The sequence below is a fragment of the Amphiprion ocellaris genome, chromosome 7 (assembly GCF_022539595.1).
Source record: "Amphiprion ocellaris isolate individual 3 ecotype Okinawa chromosome 7, ASM2253959v1, whole genome shotgun sequence".
NCBI classification, from domain to species: Eukaryota; Metazoa; Chordata; class Actinopteri; family Pomacentridae; genus Amphiprion; species Amphiprion ocellaris.
In genome coordinates this window covers 4,816,575-4,833,780 of record NC_072772.1, presented here as the reverse complement: position 1 = coordinate 4,833,780, position 17,206 = coordinate 4,816,575, and the positions used below count along the sequence as shown (strand labels likewise).

Genomic DNA, 17,206 nt, shown 5'->3' with positions numbered 1-17,206 from the left:
AAAGTCTTCTCTCTTATAGTCTGAAAGTTTAATTCACAGCAACAGGATTCTTTTGTCTTATTTTTTTTAGACTTAACGGTTCCTATTTGTATAATTAACCTGTTTGAAAGTGACTCAAACATTTACTGGTTTCAGCCGGTATTTTCTGCCGCTTCTTTTTATATTAAATCTCTTCGAGCCATCCCTTTGGGTTCTGGGAAACTGCCAAGGCTCTTATTCACAATTTTCTGCCACACTAGACATGAATGACTCCCTGTGAGAAATAATTGATAGAATAATCAATGATAAAGCTGCAATCTGTAGCTCAAGGACGAAAGAGTTCAATAATGTGGATGCTGTGTAAGCACAAAAACTGTATTTCCTGTAGCATCAATAGAAACTAATGTGAAATAGTTTCATGCAAAAATATTGTTCTTGACCCCAGACCGGAAAGCAAAAACTAAAAGGAGTGAAATAAAAATTTGAAAAAAGCTTTGCATAGACATTTTAAATCACACAGTTTTACTATAAACATGAATGCTGAAAAATGTAATATGTACCAACATGGAACCCTCTTCCTTTCAGGATTTACAGCACTCAAAATTAAAAAAACAAAAAAGAAGAGACACTGTAATTCTTCCAGCACACACCTGAGTGTGTCGCTGTGTCTGTCAAGATGATCTTATTTTGGAGCGTGAAGTTGAATCTATTTGAAAATCAGACGTCCAGCTGAGGAGGGGGGAAATAAAAATCAGACTCCCAAATTATCTATTGCCAGACAGTTTGGACATCGGTATTATTAACAAGAATCTGTACAGTCTGAGGACATACAAAAGAATGCTTCAGTGACTGAAAAACAAAAATTAAGTCATTAACAATATTAATATATTTATATTAATACCAACAAGGCTGTTATTTTTTTCTGTTCAAGTTTAGAACATTAACCATTTGTTTAAAATTGAGGGTAGTAGTCATTGTCTTGTGTGTAGTGTCCTGCAGGGTCGGTCATCTCGTCTCCAGTCACCACCTCTCGTCTTCAACCTCCATTGTGGCTCAGGATCTTTCCAGTTTCCCCCAGCACTAACTCACCAGTTCCCAAGCAACCCCAAACACGCTGCTCACATGGAATGAAAAGAAAAATTCACAAGGAATCTACACAAAGAACAAAAGTTGCACTTGGCCTCTTTCTTCTCTGTATAAAAAAAAAGTAGTATAACTGCAACCTGTTCCCCTCCCAACATCTACTCCAAGACATTGTTACCCTCTGAAAAAAATCATACAGAATACAGTACATCACGTTTTGTTTTACTTCACTTGAACTGCAAAACGAGAGGGCAGGGATGGGTGGGGAACAGAAATAAGAATTTACCAAGTCTACACTGAATATGATTCTCTGTGGATCCACACAGAAATCAGAGGGAACAGTTAAACTGCATTTTTTTTTTTTTTTGTAGCGGCGTCCGTGACAGCTAAACGACGACTCCCCTCCCCGCCTAATTTCCACAAGTCCTCTTCACCCCAGCAGTGGAGGAAGATAAGGGCGTGGTGTTGCTGCTTAATCGTTCTTCTTCTGCCCCTCTGGTTTGTCTGTGATGCTGGCGGGGGCAGCATTCGCCGTGTTGTTCTGAGAGTGGTCTACTCCGCTAGTACCAAACTCGTTGACCCTGTTGGGATCGACTCGATAGATCCAGCGCTGGTAAAGGTAGATGAAGAACACCACATCTGCAGGAGAGGAAACGGGTACGTTCAGTGGGAAACAAGGACAATTAAACTTTATTGTCCCCTCATTAACCGTTTGTTATCAAGTAGCAAACGACTTTGAGTACTTAGATGTAGTCTTAAGACCCAAATCAAGCCTTTAGCTTGGTAATCATGTAAAAATCTGTGCAATATATTCAACCAAGATTGATGGTAAAGACAGTTAGGAATCCTGTTTTCAACTGGGGAGCGTTCATGTCATTGGTAGATGCGAGGTGGCAAAAATATTTACAGAAACGGCCTTATAAACTACCCTTCAAGCCTGGATCTGACAGCTTCCACCACAATGTCATCTCTAAGTGGGCCATAGCAACAACAAATAACCGCTTGATGTAACTACAGCTCTATGAGCATGTGGAAAACACAACAGTGGACGGTTTGATATGTGAACCAATATAGTGAACTTATGCTGAACATTACGTTAGAGAGAAGACTTCTGCCTGACAACAAACCAGAGAGGCCTGAAAAATGGCACCCACAGCAGTTTTTCAGGGTAAGTACCCTTTTCCCTCTCTTAAGACAGCCTTGAAAGAGATTCTACAGGGGCAATCCCAGTAGTCTACACATGGACAAAGGTTTGGGTCACCTTAAAACAGCACACGAGTTGGAAAATGGCCTAATGAAGCCAATTTAATTTGGATTTAAATAAGAGGCAGAAGCAAAACCGTGCAGTTTTCAAATGATTCAGTGTCATTATGTGTTTAAATGGATACATCAGAGCTTCCATAGATGTTGAGTTTCCTCATCAAAATTACAATCAAAATAGTAATTCCGATATCACATGGAAGTGTCATGAAGTCCCTCAGGTTTTTCAGCTGCTTCAACTATTTAATAAAATCTACTAAAGACTTGACTTTGAAGCCTGTGTTGTTGTGCATCTAATACAGTTTGTAAAAGACCTGTAAAGATCCACAGATATCAAAATCCATTAGTGAGAATAGCAAAACTCCAGAAAATCAGTTCTGAAGCTGCCTCACTAACATATCAATGACCCCTGAGAAAAAGAAAGCTTTTATAACTGCTGTGACCTCATGTGAGCCTGTGTGTACTACACTAGATGAGAATGAACTGAAAACTAAGGAAACCTTTAAATCAAGCCATAGAAATAAAGAAAAAAATACGGATTAGAACGGGAAAAGTTTTTGGTGATAGCAGTGTTTGTGATTAATTACAGACTTTCTGATGATGCAACTCCATGTAGATGCGTTAACTACCAACATCTGTGAATTGAGTTTACATAGACAACGATCAGCCTCACTACAATGTATATGTAATAACACAAAAACAGTCCCTGATACATTTTCTGATAACAAAGCACACTATGGAAATATATTACATGTAGTGTATTAACACTAGGTGGAGTTAGAGCACTAATTGTAACTAATTCTGTGGCAGACGTCAGTGGCTAATGATAATTTGGACATTTGGTAAAACGATAGAATTAGATCAGTGTGCCAAAATCAAAATAGAAGGAGAAGAAAGGAGAGCAGTCCTTCTTTTACAAAAATAACAAATCAAAATCTAGATTAACTGTCTGCCCGCTTCAGGAACCACCATGCTGAGCTCATGAAGTTCCATGAATTCAACCTGAAACTGCCTCCAGCAAACACTGCACATCCCAGCTTATCATTTTCAAGCTACAAACTCAAAATCGCTCCTCTTCAAAGTTGGCAGAGGAAGTTAAATGCAGTTGGTTTAGTTGATTATTTAACTTTCTCTGATACTAGTACATTTACAAAAAGAAACACAAAAGATTTCGATGAGGGAGAACGTACCATCTCTGAGGCATCCTATCCTGTACATCATGGGCATCTTGATGACGAAGGCAAACAGGTCATCAATAAAAGTATTGAGAGCCTTGTAGGTGAGCATCCTCCACGGGAGGTGGGCTACAGATTTCATTTTGTAGTTGATGAATAGCTGTGGTGTCATTGTAATGAAACCTGAAGACCAAAATAGAGAAAGGAAGGAGCTGGTGAGATAATAGAAAACAATTTCTACACCACAGGCAGTAAATTAGCCAGCAGGCAACATGACTGAGCGCATCCGTGTGAAGTCTATTAATACACAGCACATTAGCAGAAGCTATTGGGAATTGGGTACGTAACCATGATGCAAGTATGAAAACATTAGCCGTGTGTGCAGCCACTCAGACAGACAAATCAAGAGAGACAAAAATAATCAGGTTTATCTCTGGGCTTTAAAATAAATTTAAATCAACAGATACAAAATCTGCTGGACGCAATGTGTCAGCAGAGTTAAATCAATACAATAATTGCTCCAGGGAAAGTGAAGAGGTGCACAATAAAATATGCTGTACATTAGGGATACGTTAACAAAAACACACGCAGCATGTGTTTGTCGCTTCATCTAAAATGATCATCAGTGTTAACTAAATCTTTCTGATTTATGCTTTGAAAAACAGTTTTCTAAAGTAAGACTTCTAACATTTGCTCAATTTCTACTTGTTTCATATTTTATAAGATAAATTTTACTAATATTAACCTGTTGGTCAAAATTGACCCGTTTTAAAGTTTGAAAATGTGGAAAAAAAAAATATTTTCACAGTGAAACTTCTGATGTCCACATTTTCAGCATTTTTGGAAAATCTTTGAAAATTTTTGGGTGGAAAAAAAGAAATGTTAAAAATGTTTCTTAAGAACATTCACAAAAAAATCAACCAAAATCCAGCGAATTTCGCTGGATTTTGGTTGATTTTTATGTGAATGTTCTTAAGAGAATATTAGAAGTTTTACTGATAAAAATGTAATCAGTTTTTGCTCATTTTTTGAAAAATATTTACAAGAATTTTCTTGCCAAATTTATTTATTTATTTATTTATTTATTTTTAAAAAACAAAACTTTGAAGGGAAACTTTTAAGGAATTATTGAAATTTTCTTCCTGAAGGTTTTGCAAATTTTCAGAAATTTAGGGAATTTTTTTGCTGAATTTTTGGATTTTTTTGAGACAAGGAAATAATATTTTTTGGTGCCCGTAAATGAGGACAACCGGAGGGTTAAATTAAAAACACTTAGGCATTTTTGGGACTTATTGTAATTTATTAATTTACACTACCATTCAAAAGTTTGGGGTCACCCAGACAGTTTCATGTTTTCCATGAAAACTCCCACTTTTATCCATGTGCTAACATAACAGCACAAGGGTTTTCTAATCATCAATTAGCCTTTCAACACCATTAGCTAACACAATGTAGCATTAGAACACAGGAGTTAAAAATCAGCCATTTCCAGCTAGAATAGTCATTTACCACATTTACAGTGTCTAGACTGGATTTCTGATTAATTAATGTTATCCTCATTGAAAAAAACAACTATTTTTCCAAAAATAAGGGCATTTCTGAGTGACCTCAAACTTTTGAACAGTAGTGTATATCTATTGCATTTTAGTTAAGCATATGATCCACAAGAGAAACATCAGCACTGTGTGAATTCAGTAAGATTTCATGTCTAATATACGAACAAATTCTAATAAATCATCAAGCTCCTTGCTAATCTGAAAAACCATCCGCTTCTCCACAATTTCCTTCTTTCCTCCCCTTTGTGCTCGACATATAAATGTTCCTACATCAAAAAGGACACAGATGACAAATTGATTTGTGGTGCAGTGTATAAGTGCTTGAGACAAACTTACCAAAGGTTAACAAGAAGCCATAGAGCATGCTGAGTACCCATGAGTACCAGCCTTTGTGCTCTACGTACAATAAACTATAGACCGCATAGCAGCCAAACAGAGGGTAGAGCAGCCACGACAAGTACTTGAAGGCCATCTGTGAGCAGGGAAACAAAGAAAAGGAATTATCATTACAATTTTTATCAGCAATAAATAATAGGCTTGAGTAAAATATAGCTAATTTGTATGACTGTGATACTGTATTCAGTCCAGACAAGAAAAGTGCATTTAGATTGCCTTTTTCCACCAAGAAAACCTTTGTTAACTTGATGAGACGAGTTCAATGATGTATTTCATCTGTTACAAACTATAATGTCCTTAAATGTAGATTTGAAAGCCATGTTCACTGAATGTGTCCAACGTTTAAAATGTGAGTGCTGGTTTAACTTACATCATCATAGATTTTGGTTGAAGACTCTACATACGTTGACTTGTCTGTGAATACCAATCTTGGGAACACTCCTGCAATTTTGTTCTCTCTGTCCAACTGGAGTATGACAAGAAATGCTGGGTTAGCATAGGTTTGCATTTGGAGCAACAAAATAGAAGAAAAGCAAAGCCAGGAAAATCTATCTGGCTTTTTAAAATGTAACTGATTCGGGTAAATACTATTAAAAACTGTGCATGAAAAATAAACAAGTGTGACTCACTCTGACATCCATGACCTTGGTGATTTTCCACAGGTCAATGAGAAGACCAATGAAGACGCTGACTTGCACCACAAAGTTGGTTTCATTGTCCAGTATGTACAGCAGCACCACTAGAGACTGAAATACTCCAAATATGATGGAACGCACTGACAGACCTTCTAGAGACTGTCTGCTGTTCCAAAACTGGATATCTGAGGAAAAGAAAGCACCGAGGTGAAGCTGAGGTAGACAGACACTGTACAAACTATTCTTCTGTTAAATGAAGTCCTGAATAGGGACCAGCTGTTGGGATCTTACCATTCTTAAAGGCAAGAAACTCGAAGATGCTGTGCACAATGGAGACAACAATGGTGAGTCCCAGGAGGTACGGGTTTGTTTCCAAAAGGGCCACCTACACAAAGATGGTGTTTTAAACTCATGTTACAGAGGTGACACCATGAATGTCAATTTTTATGTTTAATCAGAAAGGCAGAAGGTTACATTAAGCTAACCAGCAAGGACACTGCCCACTCTATGACATTTATATTTAACTTAAGCACACCTGTCTGCACTGTTATGCCAACAAAAATAATGACTAAAAAGTTATTTTAGTTGCAGACGCTGAGGTCGAAGTACACTGCTAACCAGCAAGTGCATATTTCATACAGTTCATAGCATAGATAATCTTCCAGAAAGCAGAGGAGCTCAAAAGTCAAATTGTGTGTGAATAAAGATCAACATAAGTTTCTATGAAAAAACATATGATGGACATATTTAAATAAAAGTGACACAGCATACTGATCATGCTTGATTAAAGATTTGACCCAATCATTTACTGTTCCAATATATCCGAATAAAAGTATCTAAATGAGAGCCATTATTGTTGCAGCTCTACCTGAAAAAACCAAAATGCAAATATGCACTAAAGTTCAGTTTTCTGTCTTCATGATCCATGACCACTTACCTTGACAGAGTCTTGGTCTTCGTCAGACTGCTCGTAGGTGTCCTCGGGAAGGAAATTCCACGGTGAGCGAGCGTTCTGGGCAGCATACAACTGCCAGCGCCACAAGGACAGTGGGCAGTAGGTGAGGCGCAGCGGTAGCTTTGTCAGGGTCTCGTTGATGGGATAGTAGTCCTTCTGAAGGTTCCAGTAGTCGTTGAAGTACACAATAGGGTAGTAGTCACCACTCACTGCATCAAACTTAACATCTAGTATTAGACGGGGAGGAAGAGTAGAAATGGTTTGACTCTGAAACCTCAGAAAAAAACAACAACAAAAAAAAAAACATTTAAAGCAACTCACGCTGGTCTAGTGGTGGAGGAACAGAGCCTTTTACCCAGGCTGTGTGATCATCTACCATGTTGATGGTGAGGTTGGGGTGCCAGTGTGAGATAATCTCCACTGGACCGTGGCTCTCTGCCCGCTGTGAGGAAACACAGTTGATTAGACATGTCAGTGATGAACTGCATCAATTTCTGCACAGAGAGGTTTCAGATCTGAGATAGGATGCCAGGAACCACTTCAGCGACATTATATTTTAGCCCAATGTTACAATGATCTTCTCCACTGATGATTAGATGAATACAATGTTAAATCCAGTAAGTCTACCTAATATTCTTTCAAAATGATTTTAAGAAATTTCAATATGAAAATGACCTTGGTTTACATACAACCTTTTTCATGATCTCCTCCAAGAGGTGTTTCTACAACATCTATTTGGACATTAATGCAGTTTTTTAAATTATATTTAATCATTTTAAATATATGTGTACAATATACACATACGCAAGAACAACTAACAGCAAATACATTAACTAATTATAATAGAAAAAAAAGTGAATCTACTAATAATAGTGTACCATTAGTTCAAACTGAGAACAAAGCTTTGTATTGCTTTTTTAAAATTTCTTCTGAGGATCTTTTTCCACAAATGGGCTTCAATCTTTTCATAATCATCAGATTTGTCCCCTGATGCCACATAAATTTTAGTCTTAAAAGGTTTCTTGTGAGGAACAACTTCAAACAAACCATGAAGACAAAACTGGTAGTAAATCTATTTTAAATCAATGACAGTAATTCATGCCTGATCAGACACCTGTATCAAGAAGGCAATCCTGCTGTCTTCTGCTCTACAATGAAAACTACTTTAAACAACTGGGGAAGGTCAGACTAATAGGAAGCCCAACTATGAATCTTTCTATAGTTGACTCTGTTCATATTATAATACACTACATTTCACCTAAAACACTGAGAAAATAACAAAACTAACCTTAATCATCTCTGGATCTGCTTCTGTCTCTCCTGTAAGCAGATTCTTGGTCTTCTGAAACTTTCTTCGCTTGAATTTATTCATCACTGAAAGAGTAAAACAGTAAAGGTTAACATTTTGCAATGATCAGATATTACTGTATACAATGTGTGCGTATTCTACATGTGCTTACTTCGTGTTGCATGAACTGTTGCCAGTCTACGATACTGCCCCTTGCGTTTGGGGTCTGGGTGAAATCCACTTTTAGTGAAGTAGACGTGTATGTAGAGCGACCCGTTCTGCTGTACCTTCTGCAACCACACACCAAATAAGAAGTGTTTAAAGTTTCACACAAACACACATCTACATCTCAAATCTGTAAATTTCATTACTAACTGGTCATTCATGCTCTTTACCAACATCTGCCTGAATTTCTAAACAAATGCCTCCTCAACCATCCAACCAACTACTGCCTGTCACACCTCCCCTCCATCCTCAGTCATCCTCACCTCGGGGATGTCCATCTCTTTATAATGCTGATAGCAGCCGTCACCATCCTCCCCTGTGGTCCAGTCTCCATAGACCAGGTCCCTGTGGAACCAGAACAGGGCATCTGTGTTGTTGAAGTCGGAGAACACCTCCTCCTGGGACACGTACACGTACAGGTCCTGCAGGCATGGTGAGAAAATAAAGATCTTTATGATATTACAGTGTCAGGAGGGAACGAGCCAGTCCGTCTGACGGGGAGAGATAACACTAGTTCGCTGTCTAAATACTTGAGAGGATCAGAGTAAAAGAGGTGTTTATGAATGAAGTCGTTTAATTCAGTTCTAAAACAGCTGGCAATGCAGAAAGCAATCTGTTGGGATTTTATGAAGAGGGGTAGTACCATGAGGGTGTCTTTGGTGAAGAGGTTTCGACTGGGTACCCTGGGGGCACCGGCTGGTGTGTTGGGGTCAGGAGTGGACGGTCCTCGGCGGAACCAGCTACTGATTGCCCAGATTATGAAGATTCTGGAGGAACGAGCGCAGAGTTAGAGAAAAAAACTGATTTAATCCATAAGGAATTACAGTCAAAGAGGGAAAACACACAATAAAAAGAACTAAATTATGAACGAGTAGAGGAAGGAGACATATATCTGATTACTGGCAGATGTAAATGGACACGTACTGGGTACGCTAGCATAAACATCCTGAGAAGTGCTTTGTTTTGACCCTTTCTCTTGAGATGTAAAGAGCTGCTCCAGGAGAGTTAAACTACAACTAAAATTTACAAGTGAAACAACTACAATTTCTGTGGCAGACAGACACAATATTGCAATTTTTTAAAAAATGAACTGATAAATCTTTAATTTGTACCTAACTTTCAAACTGTCTTTGTGTGTTAGTCATAGTCACTAAAGAAGATCTGTGTTTGGTATTCCTCAGTTCACAATGATCTAATATAGCCCAGTGAAAATTTGCATCTGTGTTTAGCCACAGCTACTGCCTACTCCACCTACTGGCAGACAGTAAAAACTATACTTGATCACAGCTAAGCAAACTGGCCACTGCTAGATTCTACAAATCACAGATTCATCTATTCACACTTGGACTGCCGATAAACATTTCTTGTGAACTCCTACTTTTGAGGTCTGTTGTCATAAATATGACATTGTTGTCTTAAAAAAAGTTTGTGATGGATGCAACCAGGTTTTAAGTTGCTCATTATACATATTGTTCTATACTATATACTCATTTTTACTTTATTTCAGCACACATTTGTTCCTGGTCCCATAATTTTACATTACAGCTGGAAGCAGAAATTATTACTAATGAAAGATGATGAACTTTTCCAGCACATATGCTTTTCCAAATCTGAATCCCAAAATTTACTAAAATGTTCAGCGCCAAAGGCTGGGATTTTAAATAGTTAATGCAATATAATCTTTTTGATCTAGTAAATGAACCTGTTCTTTTACTTGAGCTATTGCTGATTGGCTGGCAACATAACTGCTTGCCTCAGGAAGGAACACCAACCATGGGCTGTTATTCACAGTAGGTGCCAAAAAGTCCTACACTTGTTTCAGCTCCAAACACGCTTGTGCTTTGCAAATTAAAAAAAAAAAAAGCCCTGCTTCTGAGGTACATTTTGGTTATACAGGAACATATCCCTCCAAAACTGACTGAAACTATTGAAATCTACAGCAGTACTTTCACCACAGTCAAGAAACACTACAAAGCTTTTGCACCCAACGTAGGTGCATGAGATCGGAATTTTGGCTGTGAAAGAACCAAAACAAGACCTTCACATTGATGATGACATGTACTCGCTTTTTTTGGTATCAGTGTTTTTGTGAAATTTAAGTGATGAAAAGTCTGTGAACCAAAATGTCCTTGATAGCGAGTAGAAGTGGCTGGCAGGATTTTTGAGTTCATCACTACAGTCAGAGAGTAGTACTTGATGGAAAAACTGAATACAGCAAAGCACTGAACAATAAGTAAATGTAGACCTGGGTGATAACACAACAAATTTATTAACCACGTACCCTGATAAATAAGTTGAAGTGATTAAAAAAAAGCCAAGTGGTTAAATTCAAGATAAACCTGTTATCTCCTGGCCTTTATAAATAAAAACAGATCATTTAAAAAAAAACTGTTGTAATTGTCGGGGTGTATCAACTGACATAAAACATTTTTATTGTGATGGACTTTTCAGCCCTATAAAAACACTAAGATATCTGTTAGCAGATTTGACCCTTGTCAGACCATCAAGTCCTGCAACACGTTTTCTTTGAAGACTTCACCAAAACAGAAATGGAAATCCATCAATAAACATTCTTGTCTTGCTCTTTTATACTACAGTTTCCACAAAAAGGTTGACAAAACAGTAAACAGAAGCAGACTGTAACCTCTGTACAGTATGAACTTCAGCAGCGGCTCAGCATACTGTTTCCTGTTTGGACTATGGCGCCTAACTCTTATGTTAATTATTACACCCTTAGCATAGGTAGAAGCCTGTATGTGTGGGTTGGGTCTCTGTAACAACAGCCCGAGCCAGGTTAAAAACAAAAAGCAAAACAGAAACTCACCTGAAGAGGACTCCCTTAATGACCTGCCATGCATTAGGTGCTTGTTGCTGCTGCTGTTGCTGTTGCTGCTGCTGCTGAGGGTCCTGTGCATTTTCAGCTGTCTGCACAGCCTGGCCATCTGTTGCTGCAGCAGTTCCATTGCTGCTCACCTACAGCCAAACACAGACATAGAAACATGGTCAGTGTAGTCAAAGAAAAGTTACAATGACGACACAGCAGTATTACCATGTAATGAAGTATATTAAAAGCAAAGGAGCAGCTTCTCTGGAAGTAAAAAGGAGCCATTCATCTACTCCAAGACCAATGTGGCCACCGTACTTCGTTAAAAGCCCAAGGTGGTGATATAATGATTTAATTAAGAATGGACTGACTCATTTTCAGTCTTCAGCTTTAATAAATAAAAATGTCAGCTCTGTCACTTAGTGATGTGCTTAGGTCAAGTAAAAATAGCTTTCCACAAAATTTTAGCAGATATTTTGCAAGGAATAGACATCAAAGATTTGAAAGCTCAACCACAACCACTTTAATAATCAGTTGATTCACATGAGGCAAAAATGCCAAACATTCTCTAGCAGTGGCTTCTCAAATATGAGGACTTACTATTTTTCTTCCTTTATGTAACTGTAAATTGAACACACGAGGAAATGAAAAACTAAGAGAGGAATTTTAAACAATTTCTGATATTTTATAGACTAAATGTTTACACAGAATAAAGAGAAAAATAAATTCACGAATGAAAAGAAAACCGCAATTGTTGCAGCTCTACAATCATTACAAATCACAGGACATCTGAATGTGACAAGTGCAAACAAATGGCACCCAAATGGAGACAAATGTGAAATTGCGTAGATCAATCAGTCTGTGAAAACTAACATTGACAGGCAACTATTTAACCATCATGACCCACTGGCTTTATTGGGCCTTTGCAGCTTTGGCAGATTAAATAACTTTTATAATGATCAAAATCATGTGAGCATCGCTACGCCGAGTCAGAGTCACTTGATCGATAAAATCTATCATTAGTTGGTTCTTTAATGCATTTTTCACCCCTCTGAGCTTCAGCGTGTCCATGTAACCCCCCCACCCTTCCAGCAAAGCCACATTCTATTCAAGTGACACAATGGACAAGCACATGCCAAGTCATGAGACTCATTCACTATCTAAACATCTAATCTCCCCTGTTGTCACCAACACAAGGGAGACCAGCGGCTGGCCCCTAGAAACAATCAACACTTGAGGCTGAAAAATATTTTCTGTTTAAGCTGGTTATTATCATTTATTAGGGCGCCAGTAAGACTTAGAATGAGTAAACCCTAAAATGTAAAGGTTTGTGATGAGCAGACACATGATTTCAAAGCCATGAAGTGGCTCAAAATTAGATTTTCACTGCAATGTCCTGTTCCTTTACAACATATAGGAGCAATTCTATTATGAGAGACATGATGTCTGTCTCCTGCACGGACCAATGCAATAACCAGGACACTGACAGATTACCAAGATCCTCAAAAACAGAAACAGGTCATCTCTTTCAGGTCAAGATAGTAATTTACAATCAACACACTCTGAACAAGGATTAACAATTAACCACCTCGTCAGGGTTCAGAGTAAATGCTTCACACCGGCCTGTCACTGTGTTTGGCATTAAGAGAGGAAAAAGTTCAGATAAGTCACTTGTTCACAGAGAAGTTGAGATTATTCTGGTAATGTTTGCCACATGTGGTGACACTATCTGCTACAGGTGATACAGAGCAATGCAATAAAATGCAATAAATAAGGCTACGAAAAACACTGAATCTGTGCTATAATACAAATTTGCCAACAGTCAAGGCCATGTTCTCATATTTAGTGGACATGTAGTACAAGAAAAACTTAAGGAGCTTTGGCATGGTGACTACTGACACTGTCAACACAATTACAGAAAGCAGAAAATGAAGTCCAAACTGAGAGAATGAAAAGCAGAGCAAACACCTGTGGTTATACCTGGCTACTCTCCACTTACTGTCCTCCCTCCCGCTTATTATCATCCCAGAACTCTTCCTCAACAGCACTGGGCCTCAAGAGCAACGTAAGTGCTCCCTCTAAAACTAATAGCGCATTTATCCTGACAGAGCAATTTTATTACAAAAGAGACACTCAGTGCATGTTGCATCCTTGCCCTAGTTTCTGCCACATGTGTGTTCATATTAAATATGAAGCACAGAGATAAGCATCTCTTTTTCTGGAACATAAATCCCAGACAAGCTGTAAAAATAAAAAGGCAAAAAGTTTTAACATTTAACTGATCTCTGAAGGGATTCTTCTGTTCCCTGAACAACACAAATACATAACCTATTTGTCAATTTGCAGCTTTTTTTTAAAACCAAGATTGTTGTAAGATAGGGCTGAACAATTGGGTGATTTCAAAATAAAATCACTGTTACTGCATTATTATTACATTATTTAACTTTACTGCAGAATGTGCAATATTTAGATGCTGCATTGGGACCATGAATACCCTGAATGCTTCCATGTCAAAGACAGCTTGCAGACATGTCCTATTATTTTCTGAATTTTTAAAAATTATTCTTATTTTTACTGTATTTAGCTGAACAGTTACAGCTTTTGCTATAACTGTTCTGTCTCCTATGTCATTTAAGAAACATGACAAATACATGTTTCATGCAGTTGGTATCTTTAAGCTATCATCCCTGCATTAGAATAGACAGCACTTCATTTTGATGGCGTCTCATGTGGTAGTGATCTATGATATGTTTTAAATCTTTGAAACAATAAATATTGAGATGAAGCTTTAAAAACATATATTGCAAATTCAAAATATTTGTTAGAATTATGGCAATTAAATATAATTTCCAAATCGCTGAGCTCTACTGTAAGGCACTTTGAAGCAACTTGCAATGCCTTTAAAGCTAAGTTAAAAATTTGTTCTCTCAGGTCTGCACTTCAACATTATGACAACACATTAGAGACATAAAGTGGGAGTAAAATTATTGTAGATATAAAACTGAAACCATTAAAAAAGAAACCTAAAAGAGCAATCCTGAAGTTATGTCCTGTCCTGAATCACTTCATTGAGCAATCACTGACTGTCTCGGTCTGTCTACAGAGTCAAGATTTGTAATTTGCTACGACTTCACTGTCTTGTTGTCATAATATTTCTGTGACTGTGTTTTTGTGGATTTGAGGCTTGAGCACAGAGGAGTCCGGCGGTTTGCCTCTGAAGAGTGATGATTCATGATGACCTCTGTTAACTTGTGATAAGCATTTGTCACTCCGGAAAACAATTGCCAGATAGCTACAAATCTGAAGCAGCTCCTAAAATCACAAGGTCAAAGCTTCTTCTACATTTGACAATAGATGTCTGTGTAGATTCTTAGTCGACAAGGTCATTATAATCCTAACAGAATCAGTAAAAAGAACTGGACTTCTCTTTTTGGTGCTTGAGGAGGTTTCCCCTAACATTCAAGAGGATTCCTCAGACATTAAAGCTGTAGCAAAGAGCAGAACCGAAGAAGCCTCTTGGATGAGAGGTTAAAGATCTATACGAAACACAAAAAGAAGTCCAGTTGCCTTGTATTGAAGCTCTTACACTGACGACAGCTACACCTGATTCATCCAACCTGTCAGGAAACCCCTCTTCTGTGGGAGTTAGGAAAGACATGTTGAACAATAGGTTTTCCCTGCAATGACTTTAAGTAAAAAGCAGGTGAAAATACCAAATCTGAGGTGGGAACTGTGAGTGTGAGCTGCTTCAGACTGGCCTGGTTAGTGAAGCCAAGCTGCGCTGTTCAGGTTCAGGCCTTGTGATAGCGAGCTGACACACTGCAGCAGTCAGCCGGCTCACACCAACACACTCTTTGCCAGCTAATTATCCGGTCAGTTTAACGTTACCGTGTGTGTTCAGGTGAGATTTCACCGTTAACGCCGCCGTCCCTCCGTACAGCCAGGATTTCTCGTTAACGGCAGGAGGGGGTCGTTTTAAAACCAACCGGCACTGACAACGTCACTGAGGCTCGTGTATCGATGGCTACACGTTTAAACGTTAACGGTCCCGTAGGAAACGTTCGACCGAACAAACCGGCCCCCATCCCCTGGACGCGAAAGGCAAAAAACGGCAACGAGAGTGTCATTCATTTTTACCTCGCCGTTCCTCACGGTAGCTTTAGCTGCTTCGCTCTCCTGCGTCGCCATCTTTCCTCGTCTCTATCGCGCACACACCACACCACACTGCTGGCTGGGAAGCTGCGCGTTCTCTCGCGAGAGGTCTGCAGCAGCGTCATCGGAGTGACGTGTGTCTTCAGGGGAGTCAGGGGAGAAATGTGATAAATATTGTAAGCTGCTTTTTTGTGACAAGGCTGACGAAACTGCATGAAACACTGCTTAGTCGCGCGTCGTGTAGTCATAAAATGAAAGCTGTCCAAGCAGGGAAAATGGAAAATGTACTTGGTGTTTAATTATAGCAACAAACCAACAAACTGTAAACAGAACCTATGTTTTAACCTTCACATTCAGGTCACTGCATGGGCAAATACTAAGACAAAGTGTGTAAAACTTTATCTGTGTGCAGTATCACTGAAATGTCAGATTATTCAAAAATCATTTAACCTCTCAATAACTGCATTACCCCTTAGTTGAATAACTAAGTTGAACCAGCAGGTATTTGCTTTAACATTGCACAATAAGCAAGACATTCATGCTGTAAACTGCTGCAAGAAACAGAAATTCTAAATGACTAAAGCTGAAATGATGAGTCTATTAATTAGTTCAAATAAATAATCATAAAGTCTGCTATACTATGAATTATTTAGCATATTCTTGTACTTCACAGAAATACACCTCTCTCCTCGACAATCTAAAAAAAACATTTTTCTCAACAACTGTTAGAAACAGTTTTATTTTGCAGTTGTTTTTGGCCTGCAAATGAAGATGATGTCATAAGCCGGAGGCATGTCTTTTTACAATTAATGCCCAAACTGTTTGCAACATTCAACATAGAGATACAAAGAAAGTGTTAATGATAAAACTTTGTAACTCCTATGGTACTGTGATGTTTTAATTACATCTACATGTAAAAGCATCCATATTTTTGAACTCTTTGACATAACTACACATTGGTGCAGTGGTCAGTTACTAACTATTGCTACCCTCATCTACCTTCCTTTTGAGGCATGACACATCTGCAGTTTATGCTGGTGGCTGAAACAGATTTAGCACTAGAAATCCACAATGATGTGTCAAACAATGTGCAGTGTTTTAAACCGACAGGCATGGAGTTTGTCAGCTGAAATGACAACTATCTCGGTCTGCTAGTTGATTGAAACCTCTCCAATTTTATATCTAGCTTTGTAACGTTTCCTGCTGGTATGTCTTTATAAAAGAAAAGTACATTTTTTAGAAAGAGGAATTAAACACAGTATACAACCAAAGTGAGCGCACGTCTTTGCAGTATCACTTAAAAATGATAAATTTGCATCAAATCTCAATAACTGCATTACTTCTAAGTTTAACAGTAGGGTATTGGCTCTTGTGTAAATTAAAAACTAATAATTCTGATATACTGTATTAAAAATACAGGCCCCACAGTAGGAAGAGTCATTAGTGAGGTCCACATCTTTTCTCTACATGAGTCCAACTTTATTTTTAATAACACAATCAGCATGGAGGGAAAATGTGTGGAGAAATGTTGTGTCATTCATCGGAAACTATTTTATCCAGCTTCTTCATGCTGAAGGGGTTGTGTTGCTCTACCCTTCTCTTTAAAATACTCCAAATGTGTTCTACTGGATTCAAGACAGGCAGCATATTTGTGCAGATCATTTTTTTCTTCTTTAGA

At 38.2% G+C, this 17,206-nt stretch overlaps 1 protein-coding gene across 1 annotated transcript; it reads right to left on the bottom strand.

Annotated features, from left to right (window-relative positions):
* Window positions 1-480: 480 nt before the first annotated feature.
* Window positions 481-15,647, bottom strand: clptm1 (CLPTM1 regulator of GABA type A receptor forward trafficking). Its single transcript, XM_023263297.2, has 14 exons — window positions 15,514-15,647; window positions 11,377-11,525; window positions 9,196-9,319; window positions 8,816-8,974; window positions 8,500-8,617; window positions 8,328-8,413; window positions 7,361-7,481; window positions 7,022-7,266; window positions 6,376-6,469; window positions 6,079-6,269; window positions 5,820-5,915; window positions 5,390-5,525; window positions 3,513-3,680; window positions 481-1,701 (listed from the first exon to the last, which is right to left on the bottom strand). The coding sequence occupies exons 1-14, from the start codon at window positions 15,562-15,564 to the stop codon at window positions 1,535-1,537; spliced, it is 1,905 nt and encodes a 634-aa protein (XP_023119065.1). The 5' UTR covers window positions 15,565-15,647; the 3' UTR covers window positions 481-1,534.
* Window positions 15,648-17,206: the final 1,559 nt, after the last annotated feature.

Bases quoted from the DNA above. Each gene is read 5' to 3' on its own strand.
- clptm1 (XM_023263297.2), bottom strand. From the start codon at position 15,564: ATGGCGACGCAGGAGAGCGAAGCAGCTAAAGCTACCGTGAGGAACGGC. The intron at 6,470-7,021 runs GTAAGTGGTCAT...ATCTTTGTGTAG, and splicing joins AAGACCAAGACTCTGTCAAG to GTGGCCCTTTTGGAAACAAA. The intron at 5,526-5,819 runs GTAAGTTAAACC...CCCTGCTCACAG, and splicing joins CAACCAAAATCTATGATGAT to ATGGCCTTCAAGTACTTGTC.